Below are 21,268 nucleotides of genomic sequence, written 5' to 3' on the forward strand. Positions count from 1 at the left end.
ACACTACATACTGATATACACCTGAACATCAGCAGGAGAGAACTCTTTAAAGTAGAGACACTACATACTGATATACACCTGAACATCAGCAGGATAGGACTCTTTAAAGTAGAGACACTACATACTGATATACACCTGAACATCAGCAGGAGAGGACTCTTTAAAGTAGAGACACTACATACTGATATACACCTGAACATCAGCAGGAGAGGACTCTTTAAAGTAGAGACACTACATACTGATATACACCTGAACACCAGCAGGAGAGGACTCTTTAAAGTAGAGACACTACATACTGATATACACCTGAACATCAGCAGGAGAGGACTCTTTAAAGTAGAGACACTACATACTGATATACACCTGAACATCAGCAGGAGAGAACTCTTTAAAGTAGAGACACTACATACTGATATACACCTGAACATCAGCAGGAGAGGACTCTTTAAAGTAGAGACACTACATACTGATATACACCTGAACACCAGCAGGAGAGGACTCTTTAAAGTAGAGACACTACATACTGATATACACCTGAACATCAGCAGGAGAGGACTCTTTAAAGTAGAGACACTACATACTGATATACACCTGAACATCAGCAGGAGAGGACTCTTTAAAGTAGAGACACTACATACTGATATACACCTGAACATCAGCAGGAGAGGACTCTTTAAAGTAGAGACACTACATACTGATATACACCTGAACATCAGCAGGAGAGGACTCTTTAAAGTAGAGACACTACATACTGATATACACCTGAACATCAGCAGGAGAGGACTCTTTAAAGTAGAGAAACTACATACTGATATACACCTGAACATCAGCAGGAGAGGACTCTTTAAAGTAGAGACACTACATACTGATATACACCTGGACATCAGCAGGAGAGGACTCTTTAAAGAGGTTCAATCTGCCTCTACAAAAGCTCTACTCACTAAAACATTGAGTTTCTGTTTGTTTCACTCTTTTCTTTTATCGTAACATAAACGTCTACCCACTATTCTTTGCTGCTCTTTATTAACCGTATATACTTTCTTCCTCCCTGCTTCCCTTTGCCTGCCCTGTTTTTCCTTCCTTCTCTAAAAGAGGCTCAGGGGAAAGTGTGAGCGGCTCCACCGGTGAATCCTTCCTCTAATAATGACAGGTTTGAAGAACCACAGGAGGAAGGTGGGGCTTTGAGACATTCCCCCTCCCATCATCCTCTTCATCAGGAGGTTCCAGATGAAACCAGCGCCCAACTCGAGAGTAAAAACCAAGCACATGTTTCCATCTCTGAGGAGCAGATTCCCCCGTCTACTGACACAGATAATCCTCCCCTCCTACGCCAGCATGATCTCCATCTACACGCCACCGTTGACAGTGCGTTTCGAGGCAGTGACTTAGTGGACTGGCTGGTTTCGAGGGGCTTGTGTTCGGAGAGGACGGACGCCATGTTGTACGGAGTTCGTCTCCAGCAGGGAGGAGTGTTGGATCGACAGCACAGGTTCAGAGACGAGCCCTCGCTGATGTACCGCTTCACATACGAGTAGGGCAGTGCTTCTCAAAGTGTGGTCCGCGGACCACTGGCGGTCCGTGAGCGCCCCCTAGTGGTCCGTGAGTATATTGGTAACATTTCACATTTGAAATTAATTAATTAATTTAAGTTTTCCGCACTCTCGCGGGAATATCTCCGCAATGGAGCGAGCTTAAGTTTCACTTTCGATTGCATGATATAGCCCAGCGCAACACCTTCATCACACATGTTGCCACTTGTTTGTACCATTTTCAGGCGATTTGTAAAAAACGATGTGTTTTTGGATATTTGTGGAGTTAGGTGGTCCGCGAGTGTTTTTTTTATTGGTTAAGTGGTCCTTGGTATGAAAAAGTTTGAGAAACACTGGAGTAGGCGCTACATCGAGCGAGAGGGCTGCACAATCTATTCAAAAGCGATCGTGATATGGACTAGTCGTGCGGTATCAAATCAACATTTATTATAGCCCCAAATCACAAGAAATGTACAAAATACAAACGTCATAGCATAAAAATGATAAACACATTATACGACATGACACATCAACACAAGTATTGCCACGTGACTGAAGTGATGGGAATGAGGATGGATATTAGTTTGCAAGGAAGACACGGATGGGTTTTGAGTTTGCTTTCAAAGGAGTCAACGGAAATAGCTTAGCGGACGATTCCAAAGGAGAGGTGCTCTGAACGAAAAGGCTCTGAACTAGCAGGAAGAAAAACATCTGCTTTAGTGGCTGGGATTTGTTTTCCTTTGACTCCAGAAAGTTCAACCCTTCTGTGAATCAGAGGTAAATCAAAGCTTCTAAATCCAAATCGCATCTCGTGCGGTCCACTACCGACTTGATGATACCAAAACCACGACACCACAAGTAAAGCAAATAAATAACTAGGCTGACACGTGTTTTCACAATCTGAAACGTATATGAATACACGCTTGCAGACATCCCTGCTTTAAGGCACATATCCGCCTAATCAAAAACAAACATGGCCTCCAATAATCCAAAAACATCAGTATATAAAAATCAATATTTACTAAATTACAAAACTAGTGGTATCCATTAAACTGAAATGCAGTCTTGCCAACAAACCCAGAAATAAATATATGCTAAATATTTGTTAAATAACACTTTGAATGAAGCATTGTGGACAAAACAGATATGTGTGGTACAACACAACATTCGTTCAATATACCGTACTTTCCGGACTATAAAGCGCACCTGCATAGAAGCAGCAGCAGCTAAATTGTCCGTCTGTCTTGCTCTCGTTCTGTCTCTCGGTTCCACTTTTACTTTGGCGCGCTACCTGTCTCACTCTTTTCCGGCCTCCAGCTTTTCCTGCTGGAGCCCGCCGCTTAAAGGTGGCGGGCGCGGACCGGTCCTAGAGCCCGTAGAGTTAAAGGTGGTTAATTTTACCTGTAAAATCCATAGATGTAGGAGGTCCCCTAGTGGCCGTTAGCTGGACAAAACAAATGGGGAAAAAAGTCGCGGCTTATAGTCCGAAAAGTACGGTAGTTCTCAATGATGATTGGAATATCCTGAATCATCACCAAATGGTGCAGCCCTATTGGTGGAGGTGTTGTATTTAAAGTTTGCCTTCATGTATTCGTGGTGTCGGCCTCTTGCTTGTCCACTCCCTGTCGCCAAAATGTAAAACCACCTGGTTCTGTGAGGCTTTATTTCCCCCCCTTTGAATAATGGTGATACACACGATAACTGACACAACGAAACAAGCGCTCCCTTTCTCTCAGCTCCGGAACACTTCTCTAAATTGAAGTGGCGTTGATCATAGTCGTATCACTGATCCTATAGAAGATGTGACGAGTGTTCTTTCTGGGTTCCTGCGAGCCAGCCAACTTCACGTCTTCATTACGTGAAGGACAAATAAGCGTTCACGTTCACCCGCCTCACTTTGTTTCCTTTGAGCCGAGGAGCTTCTCACCGAAAGGCTTTCCTGCTCGCTCCGTTTGATCTCGTTTTCAATCATCTTGCCTGTTTTCCAGTCTTAGATATTTTGCACGTTCTTTGAACCACTCCGGTCTACAGTACGTTCCCGCATGAACAGACGGACTTCTGCTCGGCACTGAACGTCTTTGCACTGACTGATAATGTCCTGTGAAGATGCTGCGAGATGAGATGTTGTGTTATATTTGCATCGTCCATTTAAAACGTGTATTGAGGACTACCTGTGGTCATGCCATTTGATACATTCATGGTGGAACATTTGCACAGATGTCTGCAAGGGATTTAATACATGAGTCTATGTTGGGAGACGGATCCAAAACAAATGGCCATGATTCCTCCAGAGTGTAAGAGAAGAGAGATACGATGGTACTTCTCTCTTCTCTTACACTCTGGAGGAAGTGTCGTGAGAAACATTCCCCACACATCTTTATCTAAAACAGGTCTGTTGGAGTTTTGTGTTGTTACATTTTGATATCGCTGAAACAACTACAGTCCCCAACCGGCTCCGACCTACGGTGTCCGACACGTGCAAACACGCTACGACGACCCAGAACATTTCCATTATGAGAAACATGCTGATATACAAACACGGAGGTACCGAAACAAAAGCATCTTCACCGACTTCAGGAAACATGCAACGCGTTTTGAAACCGCTGCAAGAAGCTCGAACGGACCCCAACGGACAGTTAGACGTTTCTCCTAATGGACGTCTTTTACGCCGTTGAAACTCGTTTGCACCTGTCGGCCGAAGTACCTAATGTACGCACATCTGTCCTCAAAATGGTGAGTGTAAGTCGTTCCCTTTACCGAGTTGTGTCCAGATGTTTCGGCTCCGACGCGACACTTCTGTTTGCCTGTTGGGGTGCTGCTGATTTGTGATGCTGCTGTGAAACGTGCAGGGTGATGCAGACGAGGGGTGGGGACACGTGCACATACGAGCAGAGAGGAGGGTTGTGGTATCTTTCACATACCTCAAAGCTGACTTTATTAATCAAGAGGCAGCCAGATTTAAAGACACACACACACACACACACACGTAAGAAGTCCAGTGTTTTAAACGTGTGTTCCCCTCAAAAAGTCTTGTAATTTCTACCTGCATTCACAAATTACTAAATCGTGAAAATGTCAAATTCCTTAAAACTTAATGCCATTAGTGTCGGCATCAAAATGTACTTTAAAAAACAAAAATGAAAGTACTCGTTTGGGGAATCGTGTATTAAATTACTAGACTATGATTTTTGATTCCATCATGTGTTCTCACTGTTAAAGGTGGAGCTACTTTCAAGCACTTTGATATACTACTGGAGTAAAGAGTAGAATATTGGCTTCCAAAAAGTAGAATAAAATGAAAATACTTAAGTACAAATATGTCAAAATTGTACAATACTTAAGTTGGTGTACTTTCACATGAAGTAAAATGTCCAATAAAAGGACATTGATGTGTTCTCTCCATCGAAACGCCTCTCAGACGATGTGCATGTATTTCCTTCCGAGTGTTTCTGCACACTGTCTCCACATTTAACATCTGCGTGTGTGTGTGTGTGTGTGTGTGTGTGTGTGTGTGTGTGTGTGTGTGTGTGTGTGATTCCATGAGGTGTGAAAGTGTGTCGTTGCTTTGTGTACCTGTTGATGTTTTCATGTGTTGCTGTAAAGTCAATCAGGGTGAACCACTGCGAGAGTCACAAATAAAAAACTGTCTGCATCCAAAATCGTCTCGACGCTTATTGAGGATTGAAATGATTACAAACTGGCAGCTGAAGACGGAACCGAACACCCTGCATTGTTCACAACATGTTGGGTTTATTTATATATATTTTTTAAAGATTGTGTCTCGTCGCAGATTAGACTTAATACAGGAGAACCAAATCTCCCGGAGACCTTCAGGGACACAAAGTCGTTTTTTAAAACTTAATGGAACAGCGAAAAAACATTGTTTTACTCTCCAAGGTATTCATAGCCTGCGCTGGGAAGGAATCTCTTTATTTGGGACTTTCAACGCCCTACAAAGTGGAGCTCACAGAGCGAAGAGCAAGAGCAGGGACACTGGATACATCCTGACCTCCAGAATACGGGATTTGACTTTAAAACAATGTTTTCTTTTACAAAAGATCTGTAAAAACATGGTTGCAGATTGTCCCGTGTGCGCTGAAGCTTTTCTTTGATAACAATTCTCGATTTAAAAATAAATAAATAGCACAATTCTTAAACAGCAAATCAGTAACACTGATAGCAACACATGTCAAGGTGCATTACTACATATTAAAGGCTCTATTTACACATCCTCTCACGACAGTCTCCAATTTAAACAAGAGAAAAGGACCTCAGTGTTCGCTAACTTCCACGAGCTATGTGTCAAACTCGAGGCCCGGGGGCCAAATCAGGCCCGTGGTGGATTTAATTTCGGCCCGCAGGATAATTTCTAATTCCTATTAGATCTGGCCCGCCGGTATATTGCACCTTCCCTCCATCCTGAGGGTCTCCTCCGCTCAGAGCCCAAACATTGATGACCTTGCACCCTGATGAGACGCCAAGTGTCTGAACTAGCATCTCAGAGCAGCAACCTGAGTTCAATGGATGCTTCCTTCTGCACTTTCTCTCACGACAACAGGGCATGTTTGGTTTCTCTCTGAGGGGAATAGTTTTGTTGAAGCTGTTGTTGGCCTGTGGGGAAATGTACTCATAAGAAGTGACTCTGGAGAAGCTGCAGATAGAGCCATGAGAAATGAATGCAGCTGATTATTTAATGTTGTTTTATAGGCAATAATTTAAGCTTTGTTAGTTCCAGGTTTAATATGTGCAATAAGTTCATTTCAATAAGTTCTGCAATAAACATTGAACCAGTCCGGCCCTCCACTAGTACCCATTTTTTAATTTTGGCCCTCTGTGTGTTTGAGTTTGACCCCCCTGAGCTAAACAAACACATCCATATAGTATCCACACACATTGAAACACACACTCTTCACAGCATCCTTCAGTAAAATCCATGTAAACAAGGTCAGAAAAGCACCAAAATAGAGACAACAATGAGAAGATATCGCCCTCGTCGTGCACAGCTCGTGTGAAACGCATCTGTTTAAGACGTGTGTGAGAACTTCAACTATAATGGAGATATTTAAACAATAATATATTCAAAAAATAAATATGTTTCACGCAATTCCTGGCACCAAAACAGCTGCAAACATTCAGTGAGAGAAGGTAACGTGAAAATGTAACTATTCCACAATATCTAAATGGAGAGAGAGGGGAGAGAGAAATAAAACAATTGTTCTTAATTGTTATTTTTAAGGGGCTTAACTTTAGAGTTGACGCATCTAAAAACCCTCTGCATTCCCACACAGGCGTTTTCAGTTCTTCATTTAAGAATAAAATGTGTACTATTTCCAGGAGCCTCAGGGAGACGTCAAGTTGAACTGAAGACAGCTTTAAAAGACAATGTTCTCATGTCAAGACATTCGCAGTGATTTAATTCATTTGCCACCAATCGTCATGACAGCATATGTGACGGATTAGGGCACGAACCTCAACTTTTAAGACCTTGTTTTTACTTAATTTAAAGAGTGTATGGCGAATATATGTTTTGGCATCGAGAGATCTTTAGGGAACTGAATTTCTGATCGAATACAAAAGAAAATATCAAAACGTCTCGTGTTTGTATCGTCATATACATCCTTCCCAGAATCCCCTGCTCCTTCCTGATCCTGGCTGCCTCTGATCATGATGTGAAAAGAAAGGCTTCATAAATGTTGGCGGTGGCAGAACATCTCGGTTGTTCTGGTCGTTTTGTCTGTCAGTCCTCCTTGATCGAGCTTCAGTATCGTAAGACATCAGTTCCCGGTGTATTGCTCCTTCTCAGAATCATCGTTCCTTCCTGATCGGATCCTCTCGGTCCATGCCGTCCACCCTGAGGCGGGCCTCTCCGTAGCGCTTGATCACGGCTCCGGGCAGCAGAGCCATGAGGGCGATGGCCAACAGCTGAGCCAGAGTCGCCCAGGAGAAGATGTCGTCCAGAGAGGAGATCTCCGACAGGATGGAGCCCGTTCGGACACAGATGAAGTTGTAGGGGATCAAACCTGGAGGAGAAGCAGGAAGTGAGGGTCATAATTCACCACACGTTTTAAGGACTAGTATCTACTTAGTATTTGGGGGGAATTAAACCATTACACGTGTGGTGGTGATCTATTGAAGAAATGCATGACGATATGTTAAGAGATATCTAATGTGGTGTAAAGGCACATGTATGACAAACGTTCGGCACTCGTTTTTTAAGGTGTGGTAAAAACGACATTTTGCCGAAGCATAGAAAGGTTGCTGAGGAGTGGGAGATAGCGGACAGGATCGCAATTGTAGGAAGAGAAAGGGCTTGCAGTTTGATAGCAGCAGAGATAATATACCCTGTTGAGTGCACATCACAGCGGCTTTGTCAATGCTTTCGCCGAGTGTCGGAACATTGTCGGACTTCATGTCAATAATTCAGCAAATCATCAAAACTGTGTTCAAATTAAAGCTCACCTATCATTCTAGCCATGCCTCATATCCCTCTATTTCACTTCCTGTTTCTAAAGTGCTGATTTGGGGAATAAAGCTTTAAATAAAAGAGGAGGGGTCTGAGCTCATGCGGGACCCGGCAGCTACCGTCTAAACTAAATGCTGCCGTGATGAAACGCCATATCATGGATTATCAAGGATCTGAAACAGTCTGGAGCTCAAAGGCTTTCTCTCTTGCCGGTTATACCACAAGGTGAGTTCCTTTACTTCCTGCTTCTTCACACACATGCTCTCCAGCACAGGTTAGCTCTGAGTGTTAGCCATGCTAATGTGAACACCGACCATATTACGTCCAAAACAGTCGGGCATTGTTTCTGATAGCAACTTTCTGATTGGGCCGTGGGTCCTCATTTCAGATGTCATCGGACGCACATCTGGATCAGCTCCGTTGTTCCCCGTTTTTAGAGATTTGGGTACGGAGGAAAAGAGAGAGGGTTTTATTTCCTGACGCTGCGTGAGTTCCCCGACGCACCGGGGACACATGTTGATGGAGAGAAGACATCAAAAAGTGCATTTTGCATGATAGGTCCCCTTTAAGTTTACAATACAGTTTTTAAGAACACATGTAGCTCGTGCCAATTCCTTTCTAATCTTTCACTGCCATGCACTTATTGGTAAATATATAGAACTACAGCTGACATTTTAAACCTAGTATTGTACAACCTGTGCAATAAACTTCAAATTAAACCTCATTCAACGATCAGAAATCATCCGTTTGTCTCTGCGTAAGATCCCTTCACCCTCACCTGTGTAATAATGGCAAATGTGAAATAGGACAAAGGAACATGTAATTGCTAAATTGCTTCTTCTTCTTCTTCTTCTTCTTCTTCTTCTTCTTCTTCTTCTTCTTCTTCTTCTTCTTCTTCTTCTTCTTCTTCTTCTTCTTCTTCTTCTTCTTCTGTGTAACGTCAGAGGTCCAACTCGGTGTTGTGTCCATGCCCGCATCTCTGGTCCTAAGTCGAAGAGGCCGGCTTCCGAGGGCGGTCTATATAAAGGGCAGGTGGTTATTATATGTTCGGCAGAACTGTCTGCCAGGCCCCACTTCTTCATCGATGTTTTGAAGCGACCGACCCCAGTTCGTAGACGGTTTAGTGCGGTCCATTGCCGGCGTGGCGCCATCTCCTGGGTCCCAGATGAAGCGATGGATGCGGGAGGGCCCGGCTAGCTCCCACTCCTGCCTCCAAGCAGCCGCCAACCATGCATCTCTGGAGAGGTCCTCAGAGGCGGATTGAGAATCTCTTGAGCTGCCTTGTTGTCAGGGAGGCGGGACTTGAGCCTACTTAGAGGCGCTGCTGTCGTTGTCGTGTTATGCAGGATGTGCCAGTCATGCTTTTGGGCTTTCCTGGGCAGGGCGAGGGTGGCAGCCTCTCATCGGAGGCCGGCCGGAGCTATTCCCGCGAGGACTATTAAGAGGGACACAGGGGTAGGCTTCAAGCATCCAGTTATAATCCTGAGGGCGTTGTTGATGACCACTGGCTGGGAGTGTGTGTTTTTAGAGTGTGTGTTTTTAGAGTGTGTTTTTAGAGTGTGTGTGTAGTCTCACCTATTAACACAGAGAAGAAGAAAATGGGCATCGGGATGTTGAGGACGGGACACGTGATGTTCAGGAACCAGTTCGGAGTCATGGGGAAGAAACGGAGGAAAAGGAGGAAGAAGAACAAACTGCTACGATTTTCCTCCACCTGACAGAGAGGAGAGGAAAGGAAGAGAGGAAAGGAAGAGAGGAGAGAGGAGGAGGAGAGGAAGAGAGGGAGAGGAGGAGAGGAAGAGAGGGAGGGGAAGAGAGGGAGAGGAAGAGAGGAAGAGAGGAAGAGAGGGAGAGGAAGAGAGGAAGAGGAAGAGAGGGAGAGGAAGAGAGGAAAGGAAGAGAGGGAGAGGAAGAAAATGAAGGGGAAAATAGATGAAAGCAGAAACGGCGGCTCTCCAACGTTGCCTCTGAGTGAGCAGGTTAGCTCGTTCACGTTAGCACTGACCTTCCTCTGCAGCAGAGCCACCTTGTCGGGGAAGAAGTGAACGACGTGCTGCTTCCCGAACGCTGAGGAGAGCAGGAAGCAGGAGGTGGAGCCCAGCGTGGTCAGAAGGCAGGCCAACACGAGACCCTCCCAGGGCCCGAAGATCGCTCCGGCTAACATGTTCTGGAGAGGGGAGGGGTGGAGAGAAGTCGTTATGTCCGCTGAGCGGAGAGCATCGTTCCTCGGGGTGAGGGTCTGGAAACCTGTCGCTCTCCTCGAGGTTCCACTTCCCCCACATTAACTCTGAGTGTTTCCTCGTCTGGTGTGAGGGTCTTAGGACAGACGGTGTCGTACTGACTGGCGCACAGAACGAGTTATTCGGTCTGATCGTATTAAGTCGTGGGACCCTATCTCAGATTATTAGATTCAAGATTCAAGGCGTTATTGCCATGTGCACGGCAGCTGCAGTGTAGGTATGGCAAAGAAAGTCACAGATGATACGGCAACTAGGGGTGCAACAACTAATCGACTTAATCGATGACCGAATTAGTTGCCAACTAATTCAGTCGTCGATTCGTCGGTGACGTCATCACGCGCGTTTTACGCCCGTTAAGCTCCAATGTTATCGGTCTTTTTATCGGTACTGGAGACATTTAAAATATATATGTCATGTGTTATTGCTACAAAGACATTATATCGCAGTCAAATGCGTCTATGATGTATTTTCGATCTTTCTCTCCCCCGCCTGCTTGCGAGGGGGCGGGGCCGTTTACACACGGGCAGCTGCAACATGCAGCAACACACACACACGTGGGAGATGGCGGAGAGAACGCGCTCCGAGGTGGTTAAACTTTACCCGTCTCGATGTGGAGAATGCTCGTTACCAAAAGTGGAATAAGAGTTTAGCATGTGAGGGCGGTAACACGAGCTATTTGTCTAAACATTTATCAAAAGTGCTCCAGATCCAGACGGAGGAATGCACCGGGTTCGACTGTCTTTCCAGCAGCTCTGCAGCCCCGTCCACGAGCAACGCTTCCACGTCAGGTGTTCGGTATGCTAGCAGCAACACACGGAGTAACTACATTATACAAACATAATGATTAGAGGAAACAGAGTTATTTATTTGTATTTTGTGAAATATTATTTATTTAATTTAAATTAAAAGCAATGTTAATTTTGTTCAAAATGTGTTTAGTTAATTTAATAATATATGTATTTTTGGATCAAGCATTCATCTTTATTGTCCTCATTGTTTCCACATGCCTAAAACAAGCTCAAGCTACATCTAAAAGTTGATGGCTAAATAAGAGCGTTTGAGAAATTGTGCAAGGCGTACAGTAATAGTCCGAATAGTCGATTCATCGTTTCATTCATCGATTATCGAATTAGTCGTTTGTTGCAGCCCTAATGGCAACAATTCATATTCGCTGTTCAGGACATGGCGGGGGTCAGAGACAAAGTTAATACTGTATTATGGTAAGTTATTGAAGGGTTGTCCTATGATGTGTGTGTAGATTTGACCTCCAACCTCTCCTCAGTGTGTGTGTGTGTGTGTGTGTGTGTGTGTGTGTGTGTGTGTGTGTGTGTGTGTGTGTGTGTGTGTGTGTGTGTGTGTGTGTGTGTGTGTGTGTGTGTGTGTGTGTGTGTGTGTGTGTGTGTGTGTGTGTGTGTGTGTGTGTGTGTGTGTGTGTGTGTGTGTGTGTGTGTGTGTGTGTGTGTGTGTGTGTCACCAGAAAGGAGGATCCAGGGATAGCAAAGGACTGTTTGTAGAGATACGCGCTGCAGAACAGCAGCAGCACGTAGCTGTAATGTTCTCGTTTATAAAGCTTCAGCATCTCAGCGAGCTCCCGCAGAGACTCCAGGTCCGACGGGAACTTCAGGCTGGAGGGAGAAACACAACGCGTCAACACAACGCGTCAACACAACGGATCAACACAATGCGTCAACACAACGTGTCAACACAACGCGTCAACATTTGGTAACAGTCTGTTAACAAGCATTACTCAAGAGCTGAACATATCATAAACTAAGAAAAACTCTGATTTCTATGTCTGTGTGTGTGTGTGTGTGTGTGTGTGTGTGTGTGTGTGTGTGTGTGTGTGTGTGTGTGTGTGTGTGTGTGTGTGTGTGTGTGTGTGTGTGTGTTGGGGGGCGGTGGTAACAGGATACATTTGATTGAGGGACAGAAATAGAGCCGCCACACACACACACACACACACACACACACACACACACACACACACACACACACACACACACACACACACACACACACACACACACACACACACACACACACACACACACACACACACACATCTGAAACTCAAGATGCCCACTTCCTCTGTCACCTGCTCTGACATTCAGTATTACTCGTCCTCATTGGTCAGTGGAAAAACATGCTGCTCTGTGATTGGTCAGCAGCTCGATGATGCGTTAGCCCTCGGATAGGTGAAACTGAATGAAAGGGAAATGTGTCCCTGTGGGCACCTTTTATTTTATTAACCCCATGAGAAATTATGGCTGTGCACATGATTACACACACACACACACACACACACACACACACACACACACACACAGGTCCTGCTCTCTTGGCCTCGGAGTGTCGTGGTCGGCGTTATTCTAGTGTCCCAAGACAACCTTTACTGTCTGGCACATGGCAACACACACACACACACACACACACACACACACACACACACACACACACACACACACACACACACACACACACACACACACACACACACACACACACACACACACACACACACACACGTAATGAGATATGTTCAATATGTACTAAGGAGAGGGAACGTGAGGAGATGATGCAATCAAACACATCTCATATGTTAGTGCTGTCCTGACGTGTGTGTTATTATAATGTTAAAGATCTCCACAGGTTAAGGGTGTGATACCCGTTGACTAAAGATCGAATTGAAAATATTTGAATTAGCCTTTACCTTTACTTACAGTGATCCTGTAATGATGGCTCCAATGGGTTTAAGGTAAATATGAAGGTGTTAGAAGATCATAAGGGTAACAGTGGGACCGTCTCATTCATACAGTTGTGTGTGTGTTGTTTCATTTCCTCTTGTTGTGTTGCTTCTCTCGCCTCCTTCGGGGCTTACACACGAAGAAACCGGACAGGAGAAAACTCCTAATTGCATCTGAACTGCTCACATTGAATGAAGCAAACATGTATTTAGTATTGGGGGTATACGTTTAAAAGCCGTGGTGGCCAGCTTATGTTAATCTATAGGGGAAAGAAACCACACTTCAACACAGGAGAAAAGGCCATCAGAAATCCGCCACTGAATTATCAGAACACTTTGCAAAATATACCATAATGTCTGTGTTTTTGTGTCAGTAGAGTGTCTACTTTATAGGTAGGACTACAAGTAACAACAGTTATTAAAATATTCTAGAGCAATCCTCTCATTACCAGCTTTTTTCCCAACTAAACATATTTATTTTTTACGTGTAAACATGGACAAGCATGGACATACAATACATAATAAACAACCTGATCCGAGAGAGACTCAAATCCCTTTATACATTGTACTCACACATGGCATTTTAAATGTAATTACGTATGTAAAAAATTACGTATGTAAAAAATACTATTCACACTTTATTATGCATCTGTTTATATTTCTTTACTGTGTTCTAGTTTAATCTGTACTGTATATTGTTGTATTGCATATTTACTCTATGCAATGCCTCGTTTTTGTGCTGCTGTACCAAAATGATTTCCCAATTTGTGATGAAGGAAATAAAAGTCAAAATGTGGGTAATGTCATTATCACTTCATATATTTAAATGTGATTTCTTCTCCACTTTACCAACTGTATATTCAATGCATTTTAAAGTTGCATAGTGGCCCTACCTGTACTCCCCCAGCGTCTCTTCCTCCCCCTCAGAGGCCGACTGGAGGCGCTTGGTTCCCGGGGGGAGATGAGTGGACAGCAGGTAGAGAAAGAAACTCGCAGCCGCCACAAGGGCACCAAGTCCGACGACAGAGCGCATGTTTCCCCCCTGTGGAAACTCCCTGGAAACTGTATTTATAACAGGATGGGGAAAAGAAAGTCGACGTGTTGCGGTTCAGTTGGAAGACACCGAGGAGAGGGGGTGTCGCTTACCGGGGGAAAACGCGCAAATGCCGGCTGACATTCTGGCTGAGATCGGCTGGAGGATCACATGGCAACTTTTTAAAAGTCGAGGGGAAAACCAGTGTTGTTTAAAAACACAGCAGGTGTTTCCCTTCTCATCCTCTTCGGTTTCCTCCCTTCAGGTCTTCTTTAGAAACTTGCTCCAAATGACGGATATTAAAAGTTATTTTACTGAACTTTGTGAGCGCACAGCTGCCGTTTGTTGTGGACGGTCTGAACATGTATTTACACGATTGAGCCACTAGAGGGCGACATGGTAAAGGCCATGTGTTAATGTAATTATGCAGCGGTCTTATTTATAGCTCAGGATCCTTTTAGGCATCACTGTCCTACACATAATAGGAAAATACATCAAATTGTACTAGAACAAATTTAAAGTGAAATACAAACTTCACTGGTCGACAATTTATTTGACATATTTTAAATGGGAGAATGAAATTAAACTGATCTCCAAAAACAGAAAGATGACTGGACTGGACAACCAATTTATAGTTCTCATTATTAATAATAACTAACCATTATATTGAAACATGCATGTCGATTCCCTTTGTCATGGGATGTATGTAATATTTAAAACATTGAAGAAGACTTTGTGCTCAAGATTTAGTATTTAGCAGAAAAAGGGGTATAAGACACACGTACTTTATACTATAAAGTAAATGTGTATGAAGAAGAAGAAACAGTGGAACTTTTCAAATGCGACTTTATGGATACATCTGATTCTGCAGTGAGACACCAACGAAGAAGAAGATTAGCAGCAGAACACGTGCAGAAAGGTGAGTGAATCATGACATATAACTTGTGTTGCATGACAAGTGTGTGTATGCTCGTTTTTGTAGTGTGTCTGTGTCCGCTGTGATGTTTATGGGATGTTTATTTATGTCTCTTAGTCTAATGTGTTATTCTGTATTCAAAACGTGGACACGCCGCGGTGTACTGCTGTTATTTACTGTGTATTGTTTTCCGGTTAATAGTATCCTCCGTTAGCAATGAGGAAAGTGGTTCAAGTGATGCTCCGTGATCTGCTCAGGCTGCAAAGTTTATTTATTGTAGGAATTGTGCAGGAATCATTATTTGGCTCTTATGTTCAAGTATATGTTTCCGCTCCATGTAGCTACTGTACATGTAAGGAGACTTTTGAGCTACTTACACTTTACTGGTATGTTACATGCATGCTACTCCATGATGTGTGTCAACTGATTTTGCACTTGTGTGTTTTGGCTGCACATACTTTGCACCTGCTGTGGTGTGCTGCTGGCTTCTCATGTGTTTTGTTGTTATGAATTGTCTGAGTTTTGCCCTCTTTCTGGTTTATAGCAGCCTAAGCTAAGAAATAATCTAACTGCGATCTGACAGATATTGCGATATTTGTTTCTAAGCGACCCAACGGAAGTTTGTTGTAAAATGTGGCCATACCTCCGGTGTTCCGGTTTAACTGGTTCCCCGATCAACTGGTTGACAGATGTGGAGGCGTGGCCTTCGACAGAGATACACATTTCGATCGCTTCTTCTGTCGTTTACATAAATCTTTTGGTATATTTGGCTGGATAGGAACACTTTGATGCACATTCAGTACCAGTGTGTGAGGTTGTAGTTACGATGGCGATATCCGGACGCGAACAGCGAGGACTACAAAAAGAAAAACGAGTTGACATGGGCATGTCTGTTCAAAACATTGCGAGCTCCAATAAATCATTTAAACCAGCTATTGTTGTCAGACTTATTACTGAATATCGTTCTTAATGTGATACCAAGTCCATCTGAGACCTGTGTACACCTTCAGACAGCCTCCAAGTGAAGCACACGTTGTTTACTCAGAGTTTGAAAGCAGCGTGGAGAAGTTTTCAGCTGTGTTAAGCTGTGATCCTCTCAGGTAAACTGTGATTCGCTCAGGGGAAAATGGGATCCGCCCAGATTAAACTGTACATCTTCTGTGGCTATCTACCAGCGATCATGTTTAATATGAAAGACACACACATACATCCCTTATAAAAACGGCATTCTGCAGCACTCATCCAGATAAGATGTGACTGTTAACTCGTTTTGCAAAGACAGCAGCAGAAATGTCATTGCTGCGTGTGCAGGGATATTTAGACTTTAAAATGCTGATGGGTCATTAATCTTGGTCTCGGCAAACAATATTAGGAATCCTCTATTCAAACTACATAATATTCAGTGTCCATCGACATGAAAATAACAAAAAAGTTCATGCTGGACTCAAACCCGAGTCCCAACAGCAAAAGTCACTCCAGCCCTGCACGTTATGAGTGCGCCGCGGATCAACACGAAGTATTGAACCTTTTAGATCACACTTGTTAAAAAGTTCCAGAAAAATGCAACCCGACCATCATTTATAATGTGAGCAAATGTATGTACACTTTAAGCCATATAATATACATATTATAATATAGTATACTGACTGAGGTCTGTATCAAGCCTCATTAAGACCCACCGTGATCAGATATTCTAGTTTATCAGCCTGCGAGCCCACATTATGTTGTGATAAGTGTTAGTTTTACATATAAGTGTGTTCTAGTGCACACATTAAGTTCCAATATGCAAATCAGGCCATGTGTTTCGTGATATTTGCCATGCAACATTATGCTGTACAATATAATATAATATGACATTATGCTCACAATATAGACATTTTTTAAACGCTAACTTTCTAAATAGGCCTCCATTTCCTTTTGCTCTGTCTGCTAATGCAGTAGCTGATCGGATGTAAACCTGGACCAAAGCTGTTGCGCTAGAAACAGAATGCAATTTACAAAAAGGTTTATATTCTAGCAATACTGGCTGTCTTTTCTGTCTTGCGAAAGACTCACCAAAATAAAAATACTTAACAGAATAGGCATCATGTCCCCTATTGTGTGCTAAGGGCTAATCTTACATATTGCAACTATAATAACAGTGGCCAAATTCATGTTCTAATGTGCAATGCAAGCTTTGCTTCTGTAGCCTATAGTAGACTTACTCATTAGTGTGACAGAAGGAAAGACAACAACAATGATAGCAATCAATAATTAATGAATTTGAAAAATATTAAAATTTAATGAAAAATCAAGATCAGGATTACAATTATTAACTTCATTAATTATTTAAACGTGGTGCCGACTGACCTGTTCTTTACACATGGTCTCTATGGTTACCCTAGTCTACAGGGATAGCACTTTTTAGTGTATATTCCTGTTTCCCACTTTTTTAGGAGAGTGCATTGGTGCATTTACGTAGTCACGTTGTGCCTCTTCACTTTTAAACTTTTAAAAAGAAACATTATTGACTGATAGTATCAGCTTTATTTGGCAAGTATGTATACAATTACAAGGAACATGGCCTTCTGTCCTGTTGGGATCCAAACCACACAGTGATGGATGTACTGAGAACAGACTGGATTATTGCAGAGTAATAATAATACATTATATTTGTATAGCGGGTTTCTCCAACTCAAATACGATTTACAGTATGAGGGAGGGTAGACAAACAAGGATAGGCAAACAAATGAATATAGTAAAATAAAATAAACCGAAAAGGCAGTCAAGAGGAAGTTGATTGAGAGGGGGGGGCTTATGGGTAGACAGAGTAGAGAGTACGGATCAGCAGCTCCTGAGGCAGGTATACTCTGGGCTGGTGCAGGAAGTGTTCTGCCATCAAGACTTGCAGGATGGGCAGAAATACTCATCCTCTGTGGGGGAGGACAGTCCCACGCACCCTATGTGGTACCACATATTGCAGGTGGTGCACTCAATCTGACAGGGAAAAAGAGAAATACTTTAGAATACTGTCAAACATTTTGTCAGGTTCACATCACTCATCCTGATTAGGATGTAAAATTAAGCCGTTTTAATTTCCTTAGACATTATTTATTTACATAGTATGGCAATGGGTGTCATATATAGGGTTACAATCTTAGCTGTGGTCCTTTCTGTTTGGAGTCTGTGTTGGTATGTTCCTCCAGCTGCTCCAGTGCCCACCGAAAGTGCAAAGACATGCAAGTTAGGTGAATTCAACTATACATTTGCAATAGCTGTGTGATAGTGAGTGTTCACCCAGTGATGTTGAGGTAACCTATCCAAGGTGCATCCCAGTCTTCCAGCAGAAGGACATGAATTTCTCTACATACCCACGTATCGATGTCCCCTTCAGCCCCCGAGCTGAGCTCCCCACAAGCCCTACAGAGCTGGGATAGGTCATCTGCAAAAAAGAAGATAATGTAGTTTAATGGCAATATAGACACATTCAAGTTTACCTGGTAGAGTTCTGTATACCTGAATTTGTCACCAGCGACATTGACATGTCCAGCCGCAACATGGCCACACCCTTCTGGTCAACAGCGTAGTCGATATTTTGGCCAGACAATATCTGCTCTGCGAGCTAAAAAGTGTCTGATAAGTATCATTTTGAGGACTTTTTAATAATGACAAATAGCTCCAGATATAATCAAATGTTTACCTTGCACACAAACACCCCGCATGCCGATGAGTCCTGTTGCTTAGGGTGAGCAACGGTTGCGCATGCCCATCTCCCTATTTTTGGACACTTTTTGCGGACCAATGCTCTACACACAAAACACACATTTATTACAGTTTGCCAATGTTAACATATGCCAAGGTAAAACCATTTAATTCAAGATCAGTTGAATCCTGTTAAAGGACAAAAATGCTTGAATGACCTTTTTGTTGCTCCCAAAAGATGATCCATGGTGTATGAATACATGTATTTGTCTAACGCACACATCAAAGCTGACATTTCATTCACCTTGTTACGTCTTTGCATTTTTGTATCTGTGCGTCTGTGGCCCCAAATGGGTCGACGAACAGGGACCGCCTCTGCTTTAGGTACATGATCTATGGAAATTCAAATACTAATTATAACCAACCCCTACATCAGATAGTGTCATGGTTCCGTCTAGATCTGTTTATGTTGAGGATTACTTACAATCAACGTCCAGTGTCCATGGCTGCAGACCGCTCCAACTGCCACATCGTATTTTAAAAGGTCCAACTAAAAAAATGATAATAATTACGACAACTAATACACTAACATAAGTATGTATTTGTGTGTATGGACATACAAACATACATATACACAAAACACATAGGCCTACTTATGTACAAAAAAAGAAATCCTAATATATAGTCCTACTCACACTTCTCAAAGAACCTTTGTGGGTTCCCTCCCAGAGCGACGTCATAAGGTAGGAGTCCAAGGTAAGAGCGCCAGCTTTCCTTCCTACCATGGTTATGTATGAATTGACGATCTAAGAGTACAAAAATAACTTGTGATACAATCTAAATAAATATCAGTCCAATATTCTTTTGTTTTGTAACTTACCTCTCCCTCCAACCACTTCCCTGGGGCCAAGTCCATTAGGTTCTCTGAATATACTTTGTATGGCCCAAACTTGCACCAGAGCGTCTGCTTTCTCCTCCCTGTCCATATTTGTCGGATTACTGGAAATATAGCAATGGAAGTTATTTGTGAAATGCATCATTTGGAGTGTACTTTCTGTCTGTTTACTTACAAAGTTCAGGATCCTTTGGTGCCATTTGGGCCTCGCCTTGCTGTGTGGTGGGTGTTTGTGTGGTGGGTGTTTGTGTGGTGGGTGTTTGTGTGGTGGGTGTCTGTGTGTGCTGTGGACCAGCCAGAGGAGAGAGATCGGACAACTTTTGTAGTTTGGCAGGGATCCTCTCCTCTGGCTGGATATAATGTGTTAAATTATCAATGTTTGTCTGGAGCTTTGTGGTACCCTTAGCGAGTACTGCCTTTTTCCCCTCCAATTCCAGGATTGTGTCGGGTCCCAACCAGTCATCGTCCAGCTTTCCCCCTTTTCTTTGCTCCTGTCTCACGTTCCTCCGCAACACCTGGTCCCCTACTTGGAAGTTGTCCTCCTGGCCCTTTTTCACTTTTCTTTTGCGGACGTTGTCCTGGCTTCGTTTCATATTTTTTTTCACCTCTGTGAATACAGCCTTCTGTTTGTTCAGGCCTTCGTGGATCTCCTCCGTTGCGACCAGCCTGCTGACTTTGTCTTCTTTGACCTGCAACAAATCACAGTTAGAATTTTAGAAGACAGATGATCCAAATGAAAACGTTTGAAACGGATGACAACATTAGAACATCTTACCAGGTACTCCTTTGGCACCTCGGAGGGATACCTAGCCTCTCTCCCAAACATCAAATAGTAGGGGCTGTATTGTGTGGTCAGCTGCTTCTTTGTCCGAAGACCAAACATGGTGGACTGCAGAACCTGGTCCCAACGTTTGGGGTGACCAGCCACCATTTTGTTCAATGACCTTAAAATGCAGAATTCAAGTGTAGGCATGAGGAAGCAGGAGAGCTTATGGGTTCTCATGTATGATAAAGCAACATATTCATTAGGAAATGTGTTTGTAATTCTATGAAGAGCGTGAATTCCATCAGGTATTGAAAACCAATACCTCTGGATAGTGCCGTTTAACTTCTCCACAAGGCCATTGGTCTGTGGGTGGTATGCAGAGCACAGGCTTCTTTTTATGGCCAGTGTCTCACACAGGCCAGAGTTGACCTTGAAATTATCATTGGGACAAACAAGCAATAGATTAGCACAGCAACTACAGTTACATATTGGGGATTCATACTGCATCAACACTACCTTGTTGCAAAACTCTGAGCCCTGGTCTGTTAGCAGTCTTTGAGGTGCACCACATTTGTAAAAGAAATCTAGGATACAATTGGTCACCTCTTCTGCTGTTTTAGTCTTAAGTGGGTAGGCCTCTGCCCATTTGGTGAAATAGTCAACCATTACACATATGTACTGGTTGCCACCATCTGTTACTGTGAGTTTACCCACTAAGTCCATCCCAACCAGTTCCAAAGGCTCCGTAACCTGGGGGGAAATAAATACATGAGCATTACAGTAAATCACTGTTGACGTGTTTCTACACTGACAATACCAGTATGCCATGGTTTATTTTACCTCTATCGGACTGTACTCCTGCTTCTCCTTAAAGGAATGGTATGCTCATGACACTCATTTTTTAAAAATTATCATCCGATAAAACAGACCAGTCTCTGCCAGTCTTTCTTTTTTTTTTTTTAATCCGATGACATTATCAGTGATTTTAAACTGATTATATAC

The 21,268-nt window shown here is 43.1% G+C and overlaps 2 protein-coding genes and 1 pseudogene across 3 annotated transcripts; 1 reads left to right on the forward strand and 2 right to left on the reverse strand.

Annotated features, from left to right (window-relative positions):
• The window catches only part of LOC117440746 (lysosomal cholesterol signaling protein-like), a 13,698-nt pseudogene extending 9,707 nt beyond the window's left edge, over positions 1-3,991 (forward strand).
• Positions 3,992-4,082: 91 nt separating this feature from the next.
• LOC117440745 (transmembrane protein 41A-B-like) lies at positions 4,083-14,364 on the reverse strand. 2 transcript variants are annotated; one of them, XM_034076973.2, is made up of 5 exons: positions 13,869-14,364; positions 11,707-11,857; positions 9,998-10,159; positions 9,568-9,686; positions 4,083-7,549 (listed from the first exon to the last, which is right to left on the reverse strand). In XM_034076973.2, the coding sequence occupies exons 1-5, from the start codon at positions 14,006-14,008 to the stop codon at positions 7,288-7,290; spliced, it is 834 nt and encodes a 277-aa protein (XP_033932864.1). In that variant the 5' UTR covers positions 14,009-14,364; the 3' UTR covers positions 4,083-7,287. The 2 variants fall into 2 exon arrangements, with proteins under 2 accessions (XP_033932864.1, XP_033932865.1); XM_034076974.2 differs by having other exon boundaries at positions 9,568-9,706.
• A 2,821-nt stretch (positions 14,365-17,185) lies between these two features.
• On the reverse strand, positions 17,186-20,817 carry LOC117440747 (uncharacterized). Its single transcript, XM_034076976.2, has 11 exons — positions 20,783-20,817; positions 20,589-20,695; positions 20,276-20,444; positions 19,676-20,189; positions 19,486-19,604; positions 19,301-19,411; positions 19,090-19,155; positions 18,910-18,998; positions 18,604-18,709; positions 18,420-18,525; positions 17,186-18,345 (listed from the first exon to the last, which is right to left on the reverse strand). The coding sequence occupies exons 3-11, from the start codon at positions 20,429-20,431 to the stop codon at positions 18,197-18,199; spliced, it is 1,416 nt and encodes a 471-aa protein (XP_033932867.1). The 5' UTR covers positions 20,432-20,444; positions 20,589-20,695; positions 20,783-20,817; the 3' UTR covers positions 17,186-18,196.
• Between the last annotated feature and the right edge of the window lie 451 nt (positions 20,818-21,268).

Source organism: Pseudochaenichthys georgianus, unplaced genomic scaffold, assembly GCF_902827115.2.
Source record: "Pseudochaenichthys georgianus unplaced genomic scaffold, fPseGeo1.2 scaffold_1168_arrow_ctg1, whole genome shotgun sequence".
NCBI classification, from domain to species: Eukaryota; Metazoa; Chordata; class Actinopteri; order Perciformes; family Channichthyidae; genus Pseudochaenichthys; species Pseudochaenichthys georgianus.